The sequence below is a fragment of the Dasypus novemcinctus genome, chromosome 6 (genome assembly GCF_030445035.2).
Source record: "Dasypus novemcinctus isolate mDasNov1 chromosome 6, mDasNov1.1.hap2, whole genome shotgun sequence".
Taxonomy (NCBI): domain Eukaryota; kingdom Metazoa; phylum Chordata; class Mammalia; order Cingulata; family Dasypodidae; genus Dasypus; species Dasypus novemcinctus.
The window spans coordinates 27,303,069-27,330,972 of NC_080678.1; the positions used below are offsets into that span (position 1 = coordinate 27,303,069).

Genomic DNA, 27,904 nt, shown 5'->3' on the forward strand with positions numbered 1-27,904 from the left:
AGATTCATAGTTGATCTTTACCTTTATTAGCTGTGTGACCTTACAAAATGCACCTTACACCTCTGTAAGCCTTGGTTTTCTTATCTTATTGGTGATAATACCTACTCTGAAATAATACTGAATTGGTTAGAGAAGAAATAGAGTCTGGTACACAGAACTGCTCCACAACATTAGTTTCAATAAACTGGGCTTCATGAGGTAATCCTGTATAGCTTACAAGAGAGCGACACAAGCTTCACCCCTATTTCCCATAAATTTAAAATTGATGATTCTCACTCTTCACTGACTTCAGGGAAAATACTATTACTTTTCTGACAGAGGTGGAATGATAGAAAAAAAATCTTAGCCTCACCAAGCACCTCATCTGGTATTTTATGTTGAGAAAGTAATAAAGTACCTTGAAGGACAAAGATCTCTGAGTTGTTTGGAAATTATTCCAACCTGAAAACATTCTTCAACAAATCGTTCAAGCACCGAGTATGAATGTGGGACATCCAGATTAATGTCTGGAATTTCACTGTAAATTCTTCCATAACCCTAAACAATGAAATTGTACATATAAGTGTTAGCCCATATAAAATACATAAAGGCATACAATACAATCCATCACCATGTCATCATTCTGTATTTTAGAGCAAAATGTTCATATGGTTAGACTGAAGTCAGATTTGAACATTAAAAAGTAGAGAAAATAAGTATCTTGTTACAGAATACTTTCCCTAAAACTGTTCTTTCAAAAGAGCTGCAGGCAGACATCAGACATTGGGTATTCAATATAAATAAGAAAACATCATATAAGCATTTCTTCCCCACCTACTTATCTTTACACATTTACTAACTTTTTAAATATAAAAGAAACTCATCGACATTTCAACAATGCATACAATTTTAAATAGGAAAATTAAGTACTTTAAAGTATAATTTATTAGAGGTTCAAGGTCTCTCCCTAGATATAAAATACAAATTATCATATCTTAGAAGTAGAACCCTTGAGGAAAAATAAATCACACATTCAAAAACAGAAAGAGAAAAAAACTGAAGTGTTACTTTCCAAAAACTGACTGCAAGAGAGTCAAACGCACTCTCTCCACCCCTCCTCCACACACACACACAAAATCTATATGCATAATACTAAACACACCTAAAAGGAAGTTTCACTAACAACTCATAATCTTTATTCAATTGTTATAAATTAAGGAATAGCCTAAAAGTTTTTCAAAATAATGTTTTACTTACCCTTTTCATTTGGTCTACAGTAATTGTAGAAGACTTCCAAAGAGATTTTAATAAATCCAAAATCATTTTAAATGTACTTTCTCCAGTTGACTCTAAAACCATTACAATAGCCTAAAAATTGAATGAATGAATGAATGAATGAATGAATTTTTTGGTCACTAATTCATACAAGAAAGAAACTGCTCCTAAAATGAATCAGATCGCTTTTCCCTAACATATAACTTTGGTCATTATAAAAATAACTCTTAACAAAATTATTTTTAAATAAGAAAAAAGATGTTAAAGTATTAAATCACTGCAGTGCAAGAAGGAACACAATAATTGTCTTTGAAATGTCAAGGTAATCTTACCTCATAAACAAGCTCATGGTGAAAATGAGGTACTTCCAGTTCCTTAAGGCAATGTTCAGCTTCAGATATGTCTCCAGAGAGTAAATACTCTTTCAGCAGCATATCAATCTATTAGATTTTAAAATTGGGATGTGTGAGAATTCTTTATTGGCAAAAAAAAAATTTTTTTTGCCTAATGGATTTATTTACCCTCATCCCAATGTATTACATCATGAAGTAGTAGGTCCCAAACAGCTAGAAACATACAGACTTGATATGGCATTATCATAATGTATTCTTTCATAATTAAAAATAAGTTCCCAACTTTTATATGGTTCGTAATTCTTAAGAAAACGCAGTGCTTTAGTGTCTCTTAATAATCACTGAGATCTATAAGTAGGTTTATGGTGTACATGGCCTGTGATAATCCCTCAATGCTCACTAAAAAACAAGGGATTACAAACACCACTAGAGGGCGCTAACTGAAAGCCTCAAAATAAGATTTTAAAGTAATGCAAACTCTTTCATTTCTATGAGGATGACCTCAATAGTACACTGGGAGTCAAAAATTAGATAATAGGGCTTTACTAGTCAGGACAAAAGATTTCCATATAGTTTCTCTTTAGAGTTGAGGATTTCAAACCCAGTACCTCCAAAGTTTATCAGTTATTCAGCAAACTTCAAGTTGTAGCTAAAGAGACAAGTCTCTCATTCAAATTTTACAATATCATTTACCACTCGAAAGAACAAATGGGAAGCATTTTTCCAGCACAGGAACTTCAACTAGGAATGTTCTTCTCCATATGTTGCGTATTAAAATCACCTTTGCACTGAGAAGGTATTCAATGAATGTTGGCTGACTGAATAAAATATTTTAAGTATCCTCTACTTCCAAATTCTACAATGTATTTTCATAAAAGTGTAAGTAAAAATTTGATCACTAGTCCATTTGTAAAAAGACCTTGACCAAAAGGGGGAAATATTACACACAAATGAGTTTTTTGACTAAGAGATTTCCAAGTGAGTCGGGAGGTCATTCCAGAGGTTTGCTTATGCACATCTCAGGAGGATCCCACTGAATGCCACAGTTAACTGTCCCTCAAGCAGGGATGTTCCTGAGGGACATCTAGGCACTATAGGCAGGGCAGACAATCTCAAAAAATAGCACCCTCTCAGTGGGCCTTACCTTGGAATATATGTTCCCCAATGTAACAGAATTAGACTCATTGATAATTTCCCTACACATGACTCTTCTGTTCCTTTTATCTGAACCTATAATTAGCTCTATACCCATTAAATATATCTACCAGAGACTTAAATCTTTTGGCTATTTATATGCCAATTGAGCCTGAATCTCAACAGAGTTGCAGCCAACACCTACTCTCCAGTTCATCAGACTCATACAGGACAACTAACAAAATGATGATAGACAATGCCCATCCCAAAAAGAGCATCTACAACTGCAAGCAAGACAGTTTCATCCATCTGCCCCATGGGATCTAAGCCCCTCTCAATCAGAAATAGAGTGGGCATCACTATCCTAAAATCCTCAAGACTGAGGAATGAACAAACATAAGGGGGAAATGCAACTAAGAACTAGACTTATTATTAGTCTAACAACGGAAGAACCTGTAACAACAATGATATAAAGACAGTGGCCACCAGAGGATCTGAGGGGAAGGAGAGGGAATAGGTGTAACATGGGGCATTTTGGCGATATTGGAATTGTTTTGAATGGCAATGCAATGATGGATACAGGCCATTATACAGTTTGTCAAAACCTATAAAAATGTGGAATATAAAGTGTGAACTATAATGTAAACTATTGACCATGGTTAATAGCAGTGCTTCAATATATGTTCATCAATTGTAATAAATGTACCACACTAATCAAAGATGTTAATGGGGTCAAGTGTGGGAGGGGGGAGGGACTGGGGTATATGTTAATCCCCCTATATTTTCAATGTATTATTTATGTAATCTAAAGCTTCTTTAAAAATATTTTTTTTTTAAAAAATCTGATCACTAGAATATATCCTGATGAATAATTCCTATTATCATGCTTTAAGCAAGCATGGCATTTCAACAGTATTTTCACATATTATAAATTAACATTTATTTTTTAAATTACATTATTAGTTTTAGGGGAGCAAGTATATTTCAGTGGTTTGAGCGCCTGCTTCTCATGTATGAGGTCCCAGGTTCAATGCCTGGTACCTCCTAAAAAAAAAAAACCAAAAAACCTACATTATTTTTAACATTTGTTACATAGCTTAAAGTATTTTACATGTTTCCCATGACAAATTACAAATACATGTATATATTTCTAAAAGTCTCTTTGTCCAACCCATCCTTCCATGAAAATGTAAATGAATAACCAAATAATGTCAACCTCAAACTCGTATATTGGTAGTTTTATTTCAATTTTTATCTTGGCCACTTTTTATTGAGATATAATTCATATATCATAAAACAGTTTGGTAGTTCCTTAAAATAATATTGAAGAGTATTGTCATCTTAACAATATCGTCTTCCATTTAATAAACATGGGATATCTTTCCATTTATTTAAGTTGTCTTTAATTTCTTTCAACAATGTTTGCAGTTTTGAGTGTACAAGACTTGCACTTCTTTTGTTAAGCTTATTCCTAAGTATTATATTCATTTTGATGCTATGGGAAATAGAATCATTAATTTCATTTTCAGATAATTCATTGCTAGTAATCAGAAACAACTGATTTTTTATATATTGATCCTATATTGTGCAACCTTGCTAAACTTACTGTTTTTGTGTGTGAATTCCTTAGAATTTTCTATATACAAGATCATGTCATCTGTGACTAGTTTTACTTCTCCCTTTCCCATCTGGATGCCATTTATTTCTTTTTCTTGTCTAATTGCCTGGCACCGTCACATTTTCATACCTCAATTATTTCTAATAATTTTTAAAAACAGATATTGCAATCATGACATTGCAAACATAGACATCTAAACACATAAAAGCAAAAATGGTCAAGCTCTAATTATATTTTAAGCTCTTTAATACGAAACTAGGTATACATATCATTAAAAGACTTACAAAAAAAATCAAAATATAGTCACGTGAAAAGATGATACTCAAAAACCAGAAGTACATGAACTATAAATCTTCTAATTACTTTCCTTTTTTAAAAGATCTGCAGATAAGGAGATTAAGCAATTTTTAATTTCCTGTTATATAATATCACATTACAGTCAGAAAAATCCATAGGGAATAAATCTGGCATTTTAATGCAACACATCTATTACTTTTTCTTTGGAAGCATGCACACCAGTAGTGAAGTGAATCCACTTCACAAAAATCCACCACTCACTCTGACCGAATCTAGTGCTCCTAAATTTTTTTTTTTAGGTACTTGGGGCCTGAGATTGAACCCCAGACCTCACTGTGGGAAGCCAGCACCCAATTACTGAGCCACATTGGCTCCCCCGAGTTAGTTTCCTCATGTGTTTTGCTTGTTTGTTTCTGCTTTTACTAGGAGGCACCCGGCCCTGCAATGCACATATAAAATATTTATTGAATAACTATAAAATACAATGCCTTCTTCCAATAATATTTGAAAACTTAATATCAATGTAAGAAAAAGACTTCAAGCACCCGTTTGAAGCTCATACATAGCTCTTTTAACTTTTTAACACTTTTTTTAAAATATCTGGTTGCATCATTATCTTTTTTGGTGTGTCACTTCACTTTGCAGGGGCCTACACCTCTCCACACAGGTCTTACACATCTTTATTTATTTTTTTACTAGGAGGTACCGGGATCAAACCCAGTTCCTCCATATGGTAAATGGGAACTCAATTGCTTGAGCCAAGGCTGCTTCCCCACAGTTTCATTTTTAAGTCAGGGAAACAAAAAATTTAATAATAAGTACATAATTAATTATGGTATAATTTATAGCAAAAAGGTATAAAACCAAATATAAAAGGATTATTCAAAATTTCCATTTATAGCTGTAAGACTGAATTTTTAGGCAGCGGACTTGGTCCAGTGATTAGGGCATCTGTCTACCAACGGGAGGTCTGCAGTTCAAACCCCGGGCCTCCATGACTCGTGTGGAGCTGGCCCATGCGCAGTGCTGATGCGCGCAAGGAGTGCCCTGCCATGCAGCGGTGTCCCCCATGTAGGGGAACCCCACGTGCAAAGAGTGCGCCCCGTAAGGAGAGCTGCCCAGTGCGAAAAGAAAGTGCAGCCTGCCCAGGAATGGTTCCGCACACACAGGGAGAGCTGACACAACAAGATGACGCAACAAAAAGAAACACAGATTCCCATGCTGTTGACAACAACAGAAGCGGACAAAGAAGCAGCAGCAAATAGACACAGAGAACAGACAACTGGGGTGGGGGCAGGGGAGAAAGGGGAGAGAAATAAGTCTTTAAAAAAAAAATTTTAATATTTGTCCAAAAATATACCAACTAGCAAGTACAGATACCTCTTTGACAAGGCGATTAACAGACTGCTGCCCACCTCCAGAGCCCCACACACTGTCTTTACGCTTTCTACCTTTAGACATACTCAGGAGCACTGTAGCCTTGTCCAGAGCAGCTCTACAAAAAAAAAAAAAAAAAAAAAAAAAGATCAAATTTTGACACTTTGAGGTTTACCAAATTAAGTTTATAAAACCTCATACACACTAAAAGCTTTTAGATAACATAAAAACAACATAAAATTGAATGTTTTAAAAACAAATTTTTATTATTATAGAGAATTGTGGGTTTTCAGAACAATCATGCATAAAATACAGGATTCCCATATACCACCTTTTTTTTTTTTGAGGTACAGGATCAGGGCTTGAACCCAGGAACCTTGCAGGTGGAAGCCACATTGGCTCCCTCCATCCTATTTAAATACTTTGCATTGGTATTGTACATTTGTTAAAATCAATGAAAGGACATTTTTTCATAATTGTAATAAAAACTGTTTTTAAAAATAGTTAAGTCTGGAGCAAAAAATTGATTCTCATGCTAATATTACTTCCATTTTTCAGTCAACAATCAAAAGACAAAGTTACTGATTTACACTTCAAGGGCATTTCACTTAACTTTTAGCTACTCTATACCTTCCCATCTAGGAAGACCATTCCACTATGACCTGAAATAGCCCTAGAAAATTAAATTATCTAGGCCTAAGAAAACCTAAGAAATGCTTAAATTCAAATCTAAGTTTCCAGGAAGTTCTGAAAAATTATGTACCACTACTCCCAAATACCACATGTAGCTTACAATTAATTGAGCCAAAAAAAAGACACCATTTCCTGATTGAGTTCTATAGTAGATAAATGCAAAATGAAATTGTAAATAAGGCTCTCTTGTTAAAACTATCAGTCTTACTTAATTGGAGTATTAAATAAAGAATGTTAGAACTGGAAGGGACCATAAAGAATATTCTAAGGCAAACCTTTCATTTTATAAGTAAGAAACTCAGGACCAGAGAAGAGCAGCTTTGACATGAACGTAGCTGAAAGTTTAGCTAGAACCCAGGACTTCTGTATTATCGTACTACCCTCTTCCAATTATATCATGCCACAGTTGCTCAATTTTATATTAACAGTAGAGAATACAGACAACTAAAAAATGATTTCCACAATGAGTAATAATGCAAGTGTCATTTCAAAAGAATCCTGTAAAATTTCACCTTATTTCAAAATTCTAAGTAGGAAATTTACTTACCTAGCCTGTACACAATCTACAGTTCCTTTGTAACTATCAATATAGGTATTACATAAAATTCCATCTCCAACAGCTCTGGCAATAAACTGGCCCACCAACTACAATAAGAAAAAAGAGTCATATAGAGTCTAAAATAAACTTGTACAGGATACAATTTACAAATATACAGAATATGAAGATTGGTTCAACTACATTAGTCAAAACCTAAAATACATATTCAAATATTCAACAAACACCTACCTTGCCCCTACTAGTTAGCTTAGCACACAATCCCATATCTTAAATTGCAAGTTATGATTATAAGTGCCATCAGAGTGGGGCCACGTCTGTTTTGCTCATTGCTGAATCCCCAATACGTCGCCAACTGCCTGATAGTGTATGCACAAAAACAGTTTTCTCAAAACACTGATTAAAGGACTTTATCTTAAGGAGGAAAAACGTATAGAAATACTTATCTGAAAGTATGCTTACAGCATTATTTATTACAAAAATTGGACACTCACAGCGTTCAACAATAGGGATGTGACTAAACGGTACATATATAAGATAGCATATTATATGGTCACAAGGAAAAATGTTCATATTTTATGAAGTTAGAAAAATCAAGCATGCAAAAAACAGCACATATGGTAGGATTCCTTTTTTTTTTTATTAAAACTAAAAATACGTTAAGATATATATAAACCATACATTGATATATATCTGTAGAAAGAAGAATGTTAATAGGGGTTATTTTTGCCAACTGCTTTCTTTTTACTGTTTTATATTTTTCAAAAATTCCATAATGAACAATGAATTTATATAATCATTTTTTTAAAGTATGTTTATTTCTCTAAAGACAAAAAAGAAAGTCCAGGCTTAAATTACAGCTAAATACCTTATACAAACTATTACCTGTCACAGGAAAGTATAATAGAAACAGCTTCAGGAATTGGCCTGTTTGTACTCTATTCCCAAGCCAATGTTTAAATAAAATTTTCCTACTTGATTAAAAATTTTAATCAATGATATAGCAAAAATTTTAAACATTTTCAACTCCAAATCAGAAAGTCATCTAATACATATAATACAGCAGGTATTAACCTTTGATAAAAAGTATAAGACCTTAAGGATAGAATCTAAACAGAAGTGTATTTCATAAATTTTCTAATTTATTTCTCCCACAAAATGCATAGGGGAATAGTCTTTTTTTTTTTTAAGATTTATTTATTTATTTATTTCTCTCCCCTTCCCCCTCCAGCCCCAGTTGTCTGTTCTCTGTGTCTATTTGCTGCTGCTTCTTTGTCCGCTTCTGTTGTTAGTGGCACGGGAATCTGTGTTTCTTTTTATAGCGTCATCTTGCTGTGTCATCTCTCCGTGTGTGCAGCGCCATTCCTGGGCAGGCTGCACTTTCTTTCGCGCTGGGTGGCTCTCCTTATGGGACGCACTCTTTGCATGTGGGGCTCCCCTACGCGAGGGACACCCGTGTGGCACGGCACTCCTTGCGCGCATCAGCACTGCGCATGGGCCAGCTCCACATGGGTCAAGGAGGCCCGGGGTTTGAACCGCGGACCTCCCATGTGGTAGGCGGACGCCCTAACCACTGGGCCAAGTCTGCTTCTCGGAGAATAGTCTTATGTTGTTATTTTTATAATATTAGTAGAGCAAATTCAATCCTCAACTACAAGAATCTACATTTTTTAAAAATCTAAGCTCATATAATAATCTAACTATATATAATACAGAATACATAGGCAGCAAAAATATATGACCTGAAGACTACAGAAAGCATTAGTGGAGAAGTAGCATATAAAATTGATTTTATACTATTACGAAAACTGTCTAAAACAAAAAAAAAGTAGAGCTATGAAGAAAGCCACTAAAATGTTAGGAGGCTATTTTTGTATGATATGATCTAAGGGCCATTTTCCATCTACTAAAATGTCCTAAGAACATGTATTATTTCTATAATTAGAAGCGTGTGTTTTGAGTTGGAATGAACAAAAAAAAAAATCATACAAACCTGTGGCGCTCTAGGAGTATCCAGAGCTAATTCAGGTAGATCTTTCAACAATTTATCAAATGATTTTTCTACATCATTTGTGCTCATAACTGTCCCACAAAGGTCAGAAAGAAGCTTAGATGTCATTTCTCTATGACTAGCCTTCCCTTCCAAAGCCAAGGACACTGCTAACACTGGTACTCCACTTTTCATTTCACCAAGATTTAAATCTCTTAGCATTTCCTTTAAAAAAAAAAAAAAAAAAAAAGACATGTCACTGCCTATTAGTAAGTAGATATAATTTTTTTTTTAATCCATTTTTCATCTAGATAGCCTTATCTACTTCGGAAGTAACTACTGAAGCAGCCACATATTGTGAGTAGGATAAACACATCTTTCTTTGCATATAAACTGGGTATTGATCAACCCTGTCAAGTTAAGTGTTTTAAAGATCAATTAACTAAAAAATGTTAGTGATACTTAGAATCGTTTATTAAACTACATACCATTGTAATTTGCTGAAAGGAGTTAAAACTAACCCTCTGCCTTACAATCTATTAATATTACTTCTAGGAATATTATATAATGAGCATTTGTAGAGAGATTCATTTTACATTATCAAAGGCTGTTTCTAATTTCTAATTTTCTTCAAAGCTTTCTCTTGAAGTAAAAAATTACTTTACACTTTCACATAAAGTTTAAAATGAGACCTTAAACCATTTTCAAGTAGGATCATTATTTTAAATGCTGGGATAAAGTTAAAACTGCTTTCTATTAAAAACAGTAATAGTAGCAGCTAATATTTATTGACCGCATATAATGTGCTCAGCTTTATAATTGCCAGTTCATTTACATTACCTCATTCTCAAATAATCTCTTTCTCAAACAGTACCTTTGAGATAGATATTATCATCATATCCATCATACCCAAAGCACAGAAATATTAAGAAGTTCATGGAAGGCATACAGCTGAAGTGGCTGAGATGGAGATGGAGTATCGGCAATCTAATCCTAGAGTCTAAGTTTTAACTCAGTAATTTAGAGTGTCATCTTTACTGAAAGTTTTCTCAGAACCTTTAAATCATGGTATATCAGTAAGAAGATACCAAAACTATATTCACAGCCACCTAACTGGTATCCTTGTTAGCAATAGTCTCTTCTCACTCCTCATCTTCCTAGATTGCCCTTCAACAACTAAGTCATTGCCTTTAAACATATTTCTCCTTCTAGGAAAACCCACTTTATCCACCTTAACCTGGCAAACTCCTAAGCATCCTGCAGATGGCTCAGTATCACCTCTTCTATTACTCTCCATTTTATGCTTCCACAGCATATTTATACAACTGATCCTCCACTTGGTAGATATGGGGGATTCACAGGACTTTGTTAAACTCTATCTCTGTAACAAAATGCTTCACATAATATTTTAATAATCTATTCATATATTATTTCCTTCACTAGACTGAGCTTCAAAAGGGCAAGAATCACTTATCACAAATTCCTAACAAATACATATTTTATTTTCAAATCCTGTAAGTCCAAATATATCAAACCTCACTATATTAGACAAATCAAGAAAGTCCAGTATGAATTATAAGAATTTAAATAAAAGTCTTCTAAAGAAGTAAAACGTTATTACAATTTTATTACCTCCAATAGGTCTAACTAGACCAGTAATTTTATTTTACCCTTACATACTGACTTTACAAACAATTCAAAATTAGCATAGTAAATATTCCCATGCCAACTATGCTACAAAAAGACGTAAATTTTGTTCTCTTGGTTTCTGCATATTATTTTTTTTAAACCTTTATACTTGTGTTACTCATTGTTTTAAAGACAAAGAGTACAAAGATAAATGTTATCCCAATCCTGATCACTGAAAAAAAGTACCAAAAAATAGAACTAAATCAGGCATTCTTAGCTGAGGTGACTGAGGAGGTTGCAGAAGGTCCACCAGTGCCCTAAAATTATGCTTAAAAACAGCATGTTATGCCATTTTTCAAGAAGAAGATAATATACAGCTTTTGTCAGATCTCAAAAGGGGTTATGATTCCCCAAAATATAAGAAAAACAGGTCTAAATTAACATGATTGTACTCCATTTTTTTAGCTATTAATTTATACACAAGAAAATACTTAAATTTACTCAGCAATCCAAGAACATTCTACATACTGATGTTTAATTTTATCACAGTTGATATGTGTTTCCTCTTCTACATTAAATAAATTATACTTGTAACTTGAAACCTACCGCAACCTCATTAGTATCTCCATGCTCAAAATATTCCTGAATGATTGGTGTTAAAGTCTTCTCAAACGCTCTCTCATCCAAAGGCAGAACTACAGTTTCATAAACACAGTTCTCCTGGGAAGTGGGAGAAAGAGAAATAAATTAAAAAACAAAATACCCTGATAAACTGAAATTGTTTTAGAACAAAATAAAGGGAAGCTATATGCTCTGATCAATCATATAAAAATAGAATCTATATATCACTGCTCTTTTATAAAAATCTGAGATTTTATACATATTAGCACTATTAACCACAAATATATGACCTGCCCAAAGCCTTCTGTTTCTCCTGTTAATTTTTTCTCTCCAACAAAATCAGCACTATTAACCACATATATATGACCTGCCCAAAGCCTTCTGTTTCTCCTGTTAATTTTTTCTCTCCAACAAAATCAGTCCTTCTGTGACCAAAAAGCCTCAAGGTAGCTTCCTATTATATCTACTATTTCCACTAAAACTTCACTTTTTAAAAAATAAAAGCATGAAATAAAGCCTTCATGATTAGTATTATCATAATAAAAAGACCCTCTAACAAAAAGCAAAATTGTAGTGACTAAAAAGTCTCTAAAGTACAGTGAAATTGAAATTTCAAGTAAGATTAATATCCATCACCAAACCATCACCTGCAAAAAAATCCTGAAATGTTTATTTGCAATTTGTGACTATCTTCAGCCTAATAACATACCCTTGAAAGGCTTTGTATATTAAACTTAGAATAACTATTTAGAAAAGGTTTTATAGTGTTCGAATTCCATTGGTTTTAAATATGTATTTTCTTCAAATTCTCTTTAAAGTATTTCTTTGTCCAATTAGCTAAAATAGGTAAGTACATACAGATACAAACAATATACTATAATAAGAACCTCATACATAGCCTGATATCTTCCTATTTAAAATTCTCATCACCATTATTATGGACTGAATTATGTCCCCCAAAAAGATGCATTCAAGTCCTAACACCCTGGTCCTATGAATGCAACCTTATTGGTATACAGGTACTTTCAAGATGCTATTAGTTAAGACAAGCCCAAACCAGATTAGGGTGGGCCCTAATCCAATATAACTGGTATCCTTATAAAGAGATGAAATTTGGACAGAGACAGATGTAGTCAGCCATGTAACAGAGGAAGAGATTGAGTTTTGCCATGACAAGCCAAGGAATGCCATGGATTGCCAGTCACCCACCAGAAGATATGCGAGAGACATGGAACAGATTCTCCCCTTCAAAAAGAAGCATGGCCCTGCTGACACCTTGATTTCAGACTTCTAGCCTCTAGAACCATGTTGTTTAAGCCAACTAGTCTGTAGTACCTTGTTACAGCAGCCCTAACAAACTAAGACAACCATGGCATGTCTTATGGATCAAAAATAGTATTTTACAAAACATGTCATAATGTCAGGGATTTGATTCAGAATGATCCAGAGCATGGGAAAATTGGGGAAGACAGAGGAGAGAGAATGAATGGGGATATACAATGAAATAAGATTGGTCAGAAATTAATTTCTAGAACAGTAAAGCTGGAAGGTAAGTATAAACAAGTTCATTATACTATCTCTCTACTTTTGTTAGAAATTTCCCATAAAAAGATATAGAAAAATATATAAATTCAATATAAAGTCTATTAAAAAGTTATATTCTCAGCATTATTCCTATAGAAAAGATCAACATGTTACAAAAACAAAATTTACCAGTCATCATCCTAAACCACAATATTAAAAAGGAACCTAATAACTGTAACTTTTTTAACATTCAAAAGAATATATATTCTTCTCAATTATCATTCATTACTATAGAAAGAAACCATATTAACAGAACTTAATGAAAAATGGTCAACTTGATAATCTAAGTAAATTTAAAAACCTACTTTGATGTACTTTAGAAATCAGCTAAAAATTGTAACATACATTACCATCAGTTGACTTGGTTTCCTAATCCAAAGTTAAACTAACAATCTGGAAGAATTATGTGTATATATGATTTAGAAAGTAAATTTTCTATTGATAACTTAGGTAAAAAAAAGTTTATAAACATTTTACATTTTTAACAAATGTAAAAACATCAATACCTGGTCATCATCATAGTTAGGATCTTTCACATCTACCTCCTCCACATCATATACCTGTCCAGGTGTACCCCAGACACCTTTGCCTCCTGCACCACCTGAAAAAGTTTAGAATTGAGAAAGGAAAGAGCATAAATCTACAATCACAAATACCATCCAAGTATCTTATTCATCAAAAGGTGAAAACTTAAGGAGAGAAAATTACAAGCACAAATACCTAATTTAAAAAAAGCATAAATTATCCCATCTGTAAGGAAGACACACACACATACATAAGGTTTAAGAACCACACTACCATAAACTGTGGGAGATAAAAGTCACTGAAAATGCATTCTTTGTTCATTCTACTTTAAAATTTCAACTCTTTTAAATTTTCACTTGGCAGCAGACTTGGCCCAGTGGTTACGGTGTCCGTCTACCACACGGGAGGTCCGTGGTTCAAACCCCGGGCCTCCTTGACCCGTGTGGAGCTGGCCCATGCGCAATGCTGATGCGCACAAGGAGTGCCCTGCCATGCAGGGTGTCCCCCGCGTAGGGGAGCCCACGCACAAGGAGTGCGCCCTGTAAGGGGAGCCACCCAGCACGAAAGGAAGTGCAGCCTGCTCAGGAAAGGTGCCGCACACATGGAGAGCTGACACAAGATGACGCAACAAAAAGAAACACAGATTCCCGTGCCGCTGACAACAACAGAAGCAGACATAGAAGACAGTGCAGCAAATAGACACAGAGAACAGACAACGAGGGTGGGAGGCAGGGAGGGGAGAGAAATAAATAAATCTTTAAAAAAATAAATTTTTACTTGTCTAAATTGACAAGTATCTAACAATTGTCTAACTAAACATAGTTTATATATAGTTCATTAATTTTAATTTAAAATTGAAATCAATTGTAGATGTTCAATTGTTAAATAGTTAAATATATTTTAATTTCTATGTTAATTTTTTCAAGCAGAAAGGAATAAACTTTTTATTCATATCATGGCATTTACAGTAAGGATTATATTTAATATATTTTATAATTTATTTCCAAAAAAACATAAATTTGAAATAATTTATAAAATTAAACTAAAATAGATGTTAAAATAAAAGAAAAACAAAGAAAAGAGCATTATTGGGGACACCTCAAGGAAGTCGATAGTAGTTGAGCTCTAAATTTTACCTTTGACATTTCTTGGGACCAAACAAAAAGAGCATACTGGACTAGGGAGAAATTATTTAAAGAAACACAGGGACATCCATTAAATATCTTAAAGTCAAATACTCTTTAGATATAAAAGTAAACATTAAACTATACTTTGCAATTAACAATGTTGCAAATAACTAATTACTATTTAAGCACTAACAGCACTGATGATTTATCTTTACCTCTATATACAAGCCAACCAGTAGAAGCGTAATAATTCCAACTTTCAAAGTTATTTTTCTGCATAAACCTATTGATGTTTTTAAGGCCCAATATATCATTGTTGTTGTTTTTAAGAATCTTACAATGTCACCAGATTTTTTTTGGCGATTTTTATTTATTTTTTTTTTTTAAAGATTTATTTTTATTTATTTAATTCCCCTTCCCTCCCCCGGTTGTCTGTTTTCTGTGTCTTTTTGCTGCGTCTTGTTTCTTTGTCCGCTTCTGTTGTCGTCAGCGGCACGGGAAGTGTGGGAGGCGCCATTCCTCGGCAGGCTGCTCCTTCCTTCGCGCTGGGCGGCTCTCCTTATGGGTGCACTCCTTGCGCGTGGGGCTCCCCTACGCGGGGGACACCCCTGTGTAGCACGGCACTCCTTGCGCGCATCAGCACTGCGCATGGGCCAGCTCCACACGGGTCAAGGAGGCCCGGGGCTTGAACCGCGGACCTCCCATGTGGTAGACGGACGCCCTAACCACTGGGCCAAAGTCCGTTTCCCCAATTTTTATTTTATACCTACAACATAATCTTTTCCACCAGAGCAAAACAGAATCTTTTAAAAAGGTCTCATTTTGATCCAACCAATGACTAAGCCACTCAACTCAATTTTTGATGGATCACAAAAACCTTTTGCAAGAAACCTAGGCTGTAAATTGGAAGTCCTACTACCTGGAAGCTGGTGACATCTCCAAAATGTACTGAAATCCTACTACAGACAAAAACTGACAGACCAGACTGAATCATAATTCAACAAATTTCAGTGCCTATCATGTCCTAATTAGATTCATTAGATCATAGATACACTGAATTTCTAACTCTACTTCTTTCAAGCAAAGCAGGAGTGTACATGTACAATTCATAACTATGAAAATCATCACTGTATATTTTGCTGGAAATAAAAGATAAATCTACCTAAACAAGGAAAAATAAAGGCTCAACCTAAAAAAAAAAAACTGGGATGGTCCCCAGCTTATTACTATGTAAAAATATACAAACCACAAGACCTTATATTACCATTATTTAAATATCTCTCATTCCTCGATCAAAGAAATCACAGTACAATGAATCAGGCAAATTTTTTTCCCATTTGTTTCTCTGGACATGGTATATACCAACCTTTCTTTGGTAGTCCCCTTCCTTTCCCAGATCTGGATCGCCTATCTAGCAACCTTCCCTTTGGACTAGTTGGCACAGTTACTCCACTTCTAAGGGCTTCACTTCCATTATCACTGACTGAATCGCCTCTGCCAGAGTCCCGGGATGAGTTTTTCCGTAGTCGCCTTTTTGCCTTTGCATTAATTCTAGCTTCATTAATGGAGGATGCCGAAATCCAATTTCCATTGATTTCATTCTTTATTTCCTCAGTCCCAGCATTTTCTTCATCACCAGAAAAGAGAGAATCACTTAAATTATCAGGATCTTAAAAAGAGAAATGAAGAAAGAAATTTCTAAGTGTTTTAAGCATCTATTATTTATATCAGTTACAGTCATAAGCTATATTAGGATGAATTACAAGGAATTACCATTTTGGTAGGTCAATACACATTCACATAGCAGCAATTTTATATAGTCCAGTCTAATAATGAATGAATAGGATTACTTTCACATTATCATGAAAATAAACGAAGGCAGTGAATTTAAGGAACAAAGTTTACTGAAAGAAACATGTTATCACGTACATACAGATCATAAAATCTTTATTAATATCAACATAATAAAAAACTTTGGGACTTTTGTGAGCTAAAAGAGTTAACTGAAATCCTACAAAAAGGCTGAGTCTTGAGAGAAGGGAGATAAACTATTTTCAGAATGTTGCTAATTATATATCAAGCACTGTGCTGGGCACTTTGTCACTAACCCACAAGTTTGGCAGTTGATTATTATGCCATTATATAGATAAGAAAACTAAGCCTTAAAGTGTTTAACTGACGTACCAAACATCCCACAATTAATTACAGATACTTAGGAAATGTTAGTAATCCAACAGGGTCTGAACAGCATTTGGAAAATAGGTGCACATGATTACTGAGCTGAATACAAATGCTTCATTGCCTTTGAGATAAAGCATGATTCCAAAGCCATCAACACATACTCCTAATTCATCTCCCCAAACCTGACTCATATTACTTACCATCCTCTGAAAACCTTTCAGCCTAATATAAATATTTGCACATTATCCCCTGAAAGAAAGCAATATATCTGAAGCTCTCAATGGTCTCTCTGCTCCTTCTGGTCATCATCACTGCTCTTTTCAGCTTCTCTGCTCCTTCTGGTCATCATCACTGCTCTTTTCAGCTATCAAGTCCTTTAGGATGTAGCTCAAGTCTTACTCCGTTCATGAAAACTTTCCTTAACAACTCTAGCCACAGTCACACATGAGTAGTTCACAGATCACTCCTTTAACACATCACAGAAATCACTACTGTTTCTTTTTATATAGCAGTCTTGTTTATCCAGCTAAACCATTAGCCTCCAAGGAGAAACCACCCTAGACTGTACTTTGTATCCCCAGCACCTGGCAGAGTATCCCTCGTACAATTAACTCAAATGTCTATGGAGATCACGTAGAGACATTAAGCTCTGCTATGAAAACTTTGTAAAGTCAGAAAGGCTGCTGAATTATTTACCACTGGGCCAAGGTGTTGTTCATTATAGTTAACTCAAGTCCAAAGTGAACCACTCAAATTTTCTAAACATAATAAGGATGTATCAAGTCTACATGCATGGGCTTTAACATTTTAATAGAATACGGTAACACTAAAAATCTTCAAAAATCAGCCTATAAAAACTATAGATTTGTTAAGATTTTACAAATTCTTGACAAATAGGATAAAAGTTAGGAACAAACATTGTGTGCGGTGATCAAAAACAAACAAACAAAAACTTAAGTAAAGTCAAATTGCTATTATCAATCACATAAGCAGTCTCCCTGCTTTCAGGCTTCAAACCATTCTCCAAAGTGCACTGGGAATGATTTTCTAAAACATGTCCCCACTGAAATGCATCAAAGACATTCTAATTGTCTCAAAATAAAGTACAAACTCTTTACCTTGTAGGGTCCTGCATGATCTTGCCCCTGCTTATCAGCAGAACGCTTCCTGCCCACTCCTGTACTCAAATGGTCATAGATTAGATTTGATATGATAGGCAGACAGTGGGGAGATTAGTTTAGCAGAGGTACCCAAAATATATCAGGAAAAAAGAGAAAGTATAAAATGGGAGACCAGTTAAGAAAATATTGCAGTAATTTAGGCACAAGCTTACTAGAAGAAAGTGACACTTGGAAAAATAATAATAATAACAAAGGACTTTTAAAAGCAGATTTGAGATTAAAGGAGAGTGAAAAAATGTCTTAAAAGTTTTTAGACTGGGGAGGAAGACAGTGTTAGGAGGGCAAGCTTGAAACATCATCATAACCATCATTATATCTGAACTACTACCTCTTTTGTCATTACCATTATCACAGTTTCTGATGAGATACCAAGTTCTATGCTAGGCATTTTACATACATGGTCTCTAAGCCTCACAAAGCTTTATAAGGAAGCTGTTTATCCTCATTTTACAGAAGTAAGGTGATTTACAGAGATGTTACACTGATAGAAAGGATTGTGGCCAGGATTCAGGGCCTTGTTTTGAATCTCAGATAACCATATTATAGAAAATACAAAGCCAGAGTAGAGCAGAGTGGTGACAGCTCACGAGATTGAGAGGATGAAATGAGGGAATGAAATGTAAATAGAGATGAACTGAAAACTAAGGGGAAAGGAAAAAAAGATCAGAGATCAGACAAATTACCTGGAGTTTTCAAGTAAGAGAAGGTGGTTGAAGAAAAGATTAAACATCTACCTAAAATATAATGCTTTCATTATTTGCAATTAAACTGGTCCTGAAGATAAATGAGAAAATACAATAAAATGCCTTAAACTGTCCTTTGAATATTGAAGTTCAATTTAAACATATCTCTTCCAATTGAGTTTCCTGACTATTTTAATATGCCATAAAAATGTTTCTGTGTCTGCAGCAGTAAATATTTTTCTCCAGGTAAATTTTATATAAATGATCTTATCATTTCTAACCCAGGTTTATATTAATTGCTTTTTTATATTTTGCTATTCATACTCACCTAAGTTTTAGGGTTCTATAACCATTATTGATTTGACTTTAAAAAAACAAAATTAAAAGGATAAAATACCTGAGTACAGATGTGGTGGCTTCAAAACTGTTTTCTATGTGTACTAATTCCCTCTTTCTGAATTCTCTTAGCATCTCAATAGTAACCACTCCATATTCTATCACTATAGTACCAGACAATCACATTTTCAATTACTAGTGTCCACTGAGTGGCATAATTAGAATAACTATATTAGCATACTTTCAATTATTAAGTACATAATATTATAGATTTCACACATACATGGTATCTCACTTAATCCTAACAATAAACCTAAAAGGAGGGGATTTATAACCCCTTTTATACATGAGTAAACTAAAGATCAGAGAAAATAACTTACTTCCCCCCCAAAGTAACAGAGCCAGTAACATTAGCAGTTGTGATTAGTATACTAGTCTGTCTTTAACTATTTGATACAGAAAGAATTTATTGCAAAGAGGGTTTGTCTTAGGCCCATCCAAGTATTGGAGAACTATAAGTCCTTTATGTTAAGACTGTACTGGGAAAAGGCACCAAGGACAGGATTAGAACTAGTTCTTACTCTAGTCAGAAAACAAAAAGTAAAACCCTTAGAGCAGTGCTGTCCAACAGAAATAAAATGTAAGCACATAGGTCATTTTAAGTTTGAGTAGCCACATTAAAAGTAAACGGAACAGGTGAAATTAGTTTTAACACATAATTTAACTGAATATATCCATAATATCATTTTAATATACAATCAATAAAAATTTTATTAAAATATTTCACCTTCTTTCTTTCATACTAAGTCTCTTGAACTCTGGAGTGTATTTTATACCTACAGCACATCTCAATTCAAAACTAGCCACATTTCAAGTGCTCAATAGTCATATGTGACTAGTAGCTACTGTACTAAGCAGTGCAGACAAGAAGCAATTACCTATATATGAAAGATAGTCTAAAAATATATTATTTACCATTCCCACCTCAATGAAAGGTGGACAAGTTACCAATTTACAGCCATAAAAACAAATACTCAATAGCTACTGTATATAGCAGCCTAGAAATAATCATTAATTATTGATTAATTATTAATTATTGTAGCAACTTTTTCAACTATAATTTTCTAGCTCACTTTTAAGTCTGTAAACACAAAATGGCAAAAAAGTTTCAACTTCAAAATGTCTGTTCAAATCAAAGAAAGTTATAAGCTATACTCAACAGTGAATTAAAATTATAGAAGACATGAAGCAGTAGTATTTAAATGAGAAATATGATGAATACTTCTAAGTTACAGAAAATAGAGCTTCCATGTTAATAAAACTAGAAAGCAAAAATTATCTAAAACATATCAATATGAAAAGCTCTCACTATTCAGAATACTGCAAAATTCTAATGAACTCTTAGGAAGATTACTCTGAAAGCTATAAAGTTGTCGTAAGTTATTTAGCATTTGGATATCTTTTCCACAAAACTATCTTCATTTTTATGAAGACGATGAAGCACCATGAAAATTAGGGGAAGCAGTCATAGGCAACTTATAATGTATTATTAGTTAGGAAAGATATCAAAGATACCAATAATAGTTTACAGTGTATAAATCATTAACTAGCCCATATGGAAAAATTAATAAGAGTACGTTGACTACCTTTCTCCATTCTGCACTAAGTTCATTATACATACTAGAGAATAAAAATGTGCAGAATGCAAAATAATGGGCAGAAAAATAAGGGCATGCTAAATCTCCACAAAAACAAGAATCACATACTTAATTTTAACAATAATATGGTTTATTTTCTTATAGCATGAATAAGATGGTTTTTAAAGTAAAAATGGTTTTACTATCAAGTTTTCATAAAGTATAATATGGCCTGAAATTTGTTCACAGAACAGTAAAGGTTTGAGATCTTATTACTTACCTGTGGGGTTTACATTCAGTACCTGCTCATTTTCTATGTCCATTGTTTCTTAATTTCACTTGCACTGATTAAACAAATTACTGGAGTTCTTTCTTTAGAACCTATTTTTTAAAAAAGATTAAAAAAAGCTTCAGTATCTTCTAAATTGATATAATTAACAGAAATTCAATTTATTCATTCATACTGTGAAAAAAAATCACCACATAATTTCCTTTAAAAAAAAATTTATTTTCAAGATAGCTTATCTAATTAATTAGCATTTGGTTTCAATCTTTACAATTTATCTGAGTCAAAAAGAATCCAAATTTCAGTATACACCAAAGCACCCCTTCAACATGAAATTGAAAGATAAAATTGCTGTATGTATTTATTTCAAATTAGAGGAATACCTATACACCCCAAATCTTTTAGGGAATACCAACCCTAATAGTAATCTGATATAGAAACATAAATATTGGAAAGTCCTGTCTACTGCTGGATTATGAAAACTACCACAAAACACAAGCAACGCAATTTTAGTTAACCAAGAGTATCTCCTTAAAAATAATTTAAAAAAAAAAGATTATCAGGGGAGCAGATGTGGCCCAAGCAGTTGAGTACCTGTTTCAAACATGGGAGGTTACAGGTTCAGTTTCCCATGCCTTCTAAAAACAAACAAACAAAACAAAACAAAAAAAAAAAACAAGCAAAATAGACCAAAAAAAAAACCAACTCAAGGAAGCAGATGTGGCTTGGTGCTTGTCTATCTGCCATTTCATTACCTTGGCCTCTATTTTAAGACTTCAAGACTGGAAGACATTTTTTAATTGAATTTTTTTATAATAGGTATATTATTTTTGTAATCCAAAAAATCCACTCTAAAAAATGTATCTAACCTATTTTAAAGATTTATTTTTTAATTCTCTTCCCTTCTCCCCCAGTTGTCTGCCTTCTGTGTCCATTTGCTGTGTTCTGTATCCGCTTGTTATTCTTGTCAGTGGCACCCAGAATCTGTGTCTCGTTGTTGTTGCATCATCTTGCTGCGTCAGCTCTCTGTGTATGCAGCACCTTTCCTGGGCAGACTGTACTTTTTTCAAGTGGGGCGGCTCTCCTTCGGGACGCACTCCTTGCCCACGGGGCCCCCTATGCCGGAGACACCTCTGCAAGGCACGGCACTCCTTTTGCGCATCAGCACTGCGCATGGGCCAGCTCATCACATGAGTCTGGAGGCCCTGAGTTGGAATCTTGGATCTCCCAGGTGGTAGGGGACGCCCTATCTGTTGGGCCAAATATGCTTCCCTCTAACCTATTTTAGAACAGAATAAGTATACCGACATAAGCATCTCAATATTTAGAGCTCAGTTTCAAAAGGGCTTAAAAATTTTGCTGGAAAGTTTTGATGAGATCAGTTCCCTATTTTTTAGATCATTAACTTAGTGATAGAAATAAAATGTTATTTGAAAGAAAGACTATCAAGACTATCAATATAATTTCCATGAAAATATATCACCAGAAGGCACAATCATATAAGATTGCAGAATCTCTCTGGAAATATTTTTTTAAATAATGGTTTAAAGTACTTAAGCATCTGTTTAAATCATATAGCTTAGCTACAAGTCCTTACAGTTAATTACAACCAGTTAATCAGCAAAGTACTTTTCTTCCTCAATATAAAATGTACAAATGAACGAAAACACCTATTTAACTAAACCCAGAAAAGTTATCTTTTTTCTTATAACATGACCTGTTAAATTCATTTTGGAAAAAAAATATGTCTCCTGGGACTTAAACTTCTCAATCTATATACTGATAATTTTTATTATATTTTTATTTATTTTTAAAAGATTCTTGGAGATTACATAAAATGTTACATAAAGAAAAAAGGGATTCCCATATGCCCCACTCCCCATATCTTCCAATTTTCCCCACATTAACAACTTTTTTATTAGTGTGGTACATTCATTGCAACTGACAAACATTTTGGAGTACTGCCACTAAGCATGGATTATAGTTTACACTGTTGTTTACGCTCTCTACCACTCAGTTCTGTAGGTTATGGCAGGATATATAATGCCCTGCATCTGTCATTGCAACATCATTCAAGACAATTTCAAGTCCTTAAAATGTCCCCATATTACACCTTTTTCCCTCTCCCTGACTTCAGCACCTCCAGTGGCCATTGTCTCCACATCAATGAAATAATTATTTTCATGGCTAGAATCACTGTGTCTATCTATAGTAGAATACCAGTTAAGTCCACTCTAGTCCATATTTTATTCCCCAGTCCTGAGGATTCTGAGACAGTGATGCCCACTCCACCTCTAATTGAGAGTGAGACTAATAATTTTTTAACATTTTTAAAATTTATGACCTTTTCTCCAGAAAAAAAAAAGTTTTATAAAGCAAAAATAAAAACATCTTATGTTAAAATTATAAATTTAATTTGGCATAATTCTTAGACTGCTAAAACAGTATCCTTTTGCTTCAGAAGAAGATGGTGAGCTCATTCTAATTCTATTCAGAATAAGTAAATTGACATATATGATTCCATATAATCACTTTTCAGGATCATAATTCCTACCAACTCTGGATTTAAAGGGGAAAAATGAACCTCAAAAATGTGCAGAGATACACATAGGTAAATGAACAAAAACAGTTTGCAAACCTAAACATTTAGTGTCCTCAGTGGCTGAAAAATGGTACATTTGTTTCATTTCAGTACATGAATTATGTTGTAGGGAAAGGATAACTCCATGCAAACACAATCTTTGAGAGAATACTTTCTGCAGGGCCTAGCTAATAAAGGAAATGAAATAATTATAACTGATGTTTATAAAGCCCTTTATAATTCCAAAAGAATGTAAATGCATTATTTTATGTAATTCTCAGAACAATCTTGTGGTAGGTCCTCCTGTTTTGCAGCCAACCAAACAAATGAAGAGAAGAGAAATTATCTGACCAAAGAGACACACCCTGCTTAGTCAAAAAACAAGACTAGAACCCAGATTTTCAAATTACAAATCCAGAATTGTTTGTAAAAGTTCAATACCAGATTTTAATATGCCACAAAAAGATTCTCTTTTAGGATTAACAGAAGCTTATTAAAACATAGACTTCTATTGTTACAGCAAAGTTTTAAATATCGCTTTCCAAACGCTAAAAATATGTTATTTTAAACTATAATGCAAAAGGTAATCAGTTTGGCAAAGAAAATTATCAGGTAATGACTATCATGTAGACGCACCAAGACGGTTTTTATTACATAATCATAACAACAAAGTCCCATGTCTTTAGGCAATGATAACACAATCAAGAACTGCCCTTTTCAAGACTTTAGAAAAAGATTATGTTCCACGTTTTTACTTTCTTCAAAGTAACGGGTATTTTTTTTCACCACTTTATCAATTCCTACGTTTTTTACCCCTACACTTAAAAGGAAATTTAAAGCAAAAAATCCAACCTCCACATCCTTCACACTAAACTATAAAAATCAATTTTCAAAAAGAAAACTGCACTTGTTATAAAAAAATTAATGCCGAAATTCAAGTTTTCTTTTATCCAATGTGCTACACAGAGGCATACCAAAAGAAGTTTTAAATTGCCAAGATGTTCTCTAAGATAGCGCTTTCCCCGCACCACCCCGCTTCCCCAAAAAAAAACTAATTCCTGAAATATATCTCATAAACTACTCTGACATTCTAGAAGTTAAGTTTAGTCCTGGGCTACAGTCACAGAATATTAGCAACCTAAAATCAACAATGATGCAATGATGCAAAAGGGGGCACTACAGAAAATCTAATTTAAATAAATCCAATTTGTTTTTGCAGCCCTAATAACTATTTTTCTTTTCACATTACTGCGGCAGAAAAAATAATCAAAATGTAATTCGAAGATGCCTGTTGAGCTATTAAAGAATTCAAGAGGCCTACAATGAAGCAACGTTATGGGCATAAAAAATTAAGAGTACATCGACAGTGGTCCCCTTTTTCTAAAGCATTTGATTAATGGTTTCCCAAAAAAACTTGCATTAGAATGACAAAATTCTAAATACTAACAAAATAAAACAAGTGTAAAAACAGGCGGCATTTTTTTCACACCACACAGCATTTTTAATCATTTTAAATCATCGGTAGATACTACACTATCCGTAGGTACTACACAGTTGCCAAGGGGGAGACCAGCGATATGACGTCTACAGTTTTGAAGCGTATGCAAAATACTCCTGTGCTCATCACACACTCAAGTGACAACTGCAGCAGACTCGGCATGCGTTTCACAGAAATGGGGCTCCCTTCCTGTCTGTTTTCCCTGGAAGATTTTATTTTACTCCAACTGAAATGGAAAACCTTTGCAGGAGGAGTGGCGCGGCAAAGTTCGTGCAGGCGGGCACGTGTCCGCCTCCCAGCAGCCCGCGCTGGCCCGGAGCCCCTCGGTCCCCAGCCCCGGCCGGACCCCCGAGAAGGGCTGAGCTACGGCTGCCGGGGCCCAGGGCGGGCCGAGGGTTCGGGCCTGAAAACGCTGGGCCGCATCTTCTCAGGCGCCCCGGGGACGCCATGGGTGCCGGGGGCGCGCAAACCTTCCTCACAGAATTCCAATCTTGCCGAAAACACACCTCCCACGTGCCCCTCCTCCCCGCAAAAATAAAAATAAAAACTTGGCTTTCCGAGAGAGACGAGGACTCGTCCACCCCGGCGAGCGCCTCGCGCGACGCCTAAGGGAAGGGACTCCGGGGAGGGGGCTCGGAGGGAGGAGGTGGCCCGCGCCGCCGCGCTCCGGGACCGGACCCAGGAGACCGGAACCCGGGTAGGCTCTCCGCAGCCCGGGGCGTTGGGGCGGGCGCGGCCTGGTCTACAGGACTCTGGGGAGGCGGCCGGACCCCCGCCCCGACCGCTCAGCGATTCTGCCGCGGCCTCCACGCCCCCTCCCCCTCCAACGTGCGGCTGCCTCCGAAGACAGCGAGGCGCTAGGGGAGAGGGCGCAGTCCTCCCGAGCGTGCGAGCCGCCCACCGGTACTGACCCCGCGGGCCGCCGCCGCCACTCGCCCTGGTCCCTGGTTCGCCGACCCTGACCCAGCTCCTCAGCCTCTGCCGCCACCTCGGCTAGTCTCTGGCGCTCTCCCTCTGTTTGTTTTTGTTTTGTTCTACCCAGTAACACGGGGGCGAGAGGGCGGCGCTTATTGGCCGAGAGGAGGAGGTCAGCTAGCCAATCGTCGCGGCGGAGAGAGAGCTGAGGAGGAAAAGGGAAGGAAGTGAAACGTGGAAAAGTTGGGGAGGGGTGCGGAGTGCGCATGTTCTTATGGCTGCCCGGGATGGCCAGAGTAGGAGGCGGGCAGGAAGCTGGGGTTGGATGGCGCCTCTAAGTGGAGGCGGGGGGGGGGGGGGGGGGGGGGTTAGGGCGCGAAAGGGCAATGCTTGTGGGGTGAGGACTTCAGCTGAGGCGAGCTTGACCCAGCTTACCCCGTACGCGCAGGGTGTCTGCAAACTCGAGGACTTCCCGAAGATCCCTGCCTCCTTTTCCGTCTATTTCAAAGGAATGCCACGAACCACCTGGGCCCTTTCTCCCACAGGCCCCTGCTCACACCATTCGCGCCTACTATGAAATTAAATAAATAAATAAATCTAAAAAAAAAAAAAAAAGGCTTTCTGGCCTTGTCTCCACACCGGCCCCCCCGTCCACACACCCCCCTTTGCTGTTACGATTTGAACCACTCACTGTTCCATATGCTTCCCCACTTCCTGGCCTTTCTTTATCATGTTCTATTGCCTTAAAATGACTCTCCTCCCATCTCTACCTGTTGATATTTTCCCCATTCCTCAAGTCCTCCCACGGAGACTCTTGAACCTCATGACTTGACATGATCTTCCCATCCCCTGATTGATCACAGTTTTGGTTTATTGTACCTCGGGATGCCCTGACCACATTCTACCTGGCACTATTTTCTGAGTCCAGGTCCTAGCTCTTCACGAGGCTAGACTGTAGGTTCCTCCAAGGCAGGACATGTGTGTTAATCATCTGTAATTGTTTTAGTGCTTAAGAGGACGCCTTGCACATTTATTATACTTATGCAATAAATACACCTTGATCTGAATTCACAGAGGTTCTCAGCAGTTTGATGCTCCTTCCCATCTCTTGGGCAGGGCACTCCTGGCATGGCCAGCATCTGAATTAGCTTCATGAGTCCCCTTCACTTTTTAAAATCAAAGCTTCGCCCAGCAGACACACTCTGTTACTCTTTTTTCCTGGCGTTTCAAACTTCACTAGTTTCTCCACTAATTAGTGTCTGCTGGCTCCTTGTTCCACCACTCCTTTCTTCACACATTTCATCTTCACTCCTTTCCAGTTCCTGACCCTTTCCTTCTTCCTCCCTGCCACCATCCTCCTAAGACTCCTGCTAAGTCCTTTCATTTAATCACTTAAGTATCACATTTTTTTAAGCCTCTGTGGCATACCTGGGATGGGCTGTGTTGGGCAAACATCCCAAGAAATAAGGAAAGGGTAGGATATGATTACCCATTTTAAAAGCATCTGGAACAATCCCTACCTTTTAGCAAATTACCCCAAAAGGATGCATTATGGGGTAAAACATTCACATCCCTTTTGTCCCTCATCTCATATACTACCCATGATGATTCATATCTCAGAACCTTAGGGAATGCCATTCTAGGTGGGTGTGGTTTATAAGCTCTGGCCAGGTAGACAAGGGATGGGATTTGGGTCTTACCTCCCCCACTCACTAACTGTGAGAACTTCAGCCCCTCTCAGGACCTCTGTTTCTTCACCAGTAAATTTCAGAGATTGGGCTCAATCAGCAGTTCCCAAGGTGTTTTCCAAAGAACACAAATTTTGTAGAACTTTAATGGAAATCATGA

At 35.9% G+C, this 27,904-nt stretch overlaps 1 protein-coding gene across 3 annotated transcripts in view; it reads right to left on the bottom strand.

Moving 5' to 3' along the window:
* The window catches only part of PDCD4 (programmed cell death 4), a 28,653-nt gene extending 2,418 nt beyond the window's left edge, over positions 1 to 26,235 (bottom strand). Inside the window, exons 1-11 of one of the 3 annotated variants that reach the window (XM_004473254.4) lie at positions 26,053 to 26,235; positions 21,057 to 21,157; positions 16,125 to 16,427; positions 13,613 to 13,707; positions 11,508 to 11,621; positions 9,276 to 9,497; positions 7,274 to 7,371; positions 6,037 to 6,151; positions 1,587 to 1,694; positions 1,237 to 1,347; positions 398 to 537 (exon numbers count right to left, since the gene is read on the bottom strand). In XM_004473254.4, coding sequence (XP_004473311.2) covers positions 398 to 537; positions 1,237 to 1,347; positions 1,587 to 1,694; positions 6,037 to 6,151; positions 7,274 to 7,371; positions 9,276 to 9,497; positions 11,508 to 11,621; positions 13,613 to 13,707; positions 16,125 to 16,427; positions 21,057 to 21,099 — 1,349 coding nt within the window. In that variant the 5' untranslated portion in view covers positions 21,100 to 21,157; positions 26,053 to 26,235. Of the gene's footprint in view, positions 1 to 397; positions 538 to 1,236; positions 1,348 to 1,586; positions 1,695 to 6,036; positions 6,152 to 7,273; positions 7,372 to 9,275; positions 9,498 to 11,507; positions 11,622 to 13,612; positions 13,708 to 16,124; positions 16,428 to 21,056; positions 21,158 to 21,931; positions 21,953 to 26,052 lie in introns of those variants that run through there. The other 2 variants (XM_004473255.4, XM_071215678.1) reach the window with 2 other exon arrangements.
* Positions 26,236 to 27,904: the final 1,669 nt, after the last annotated feature.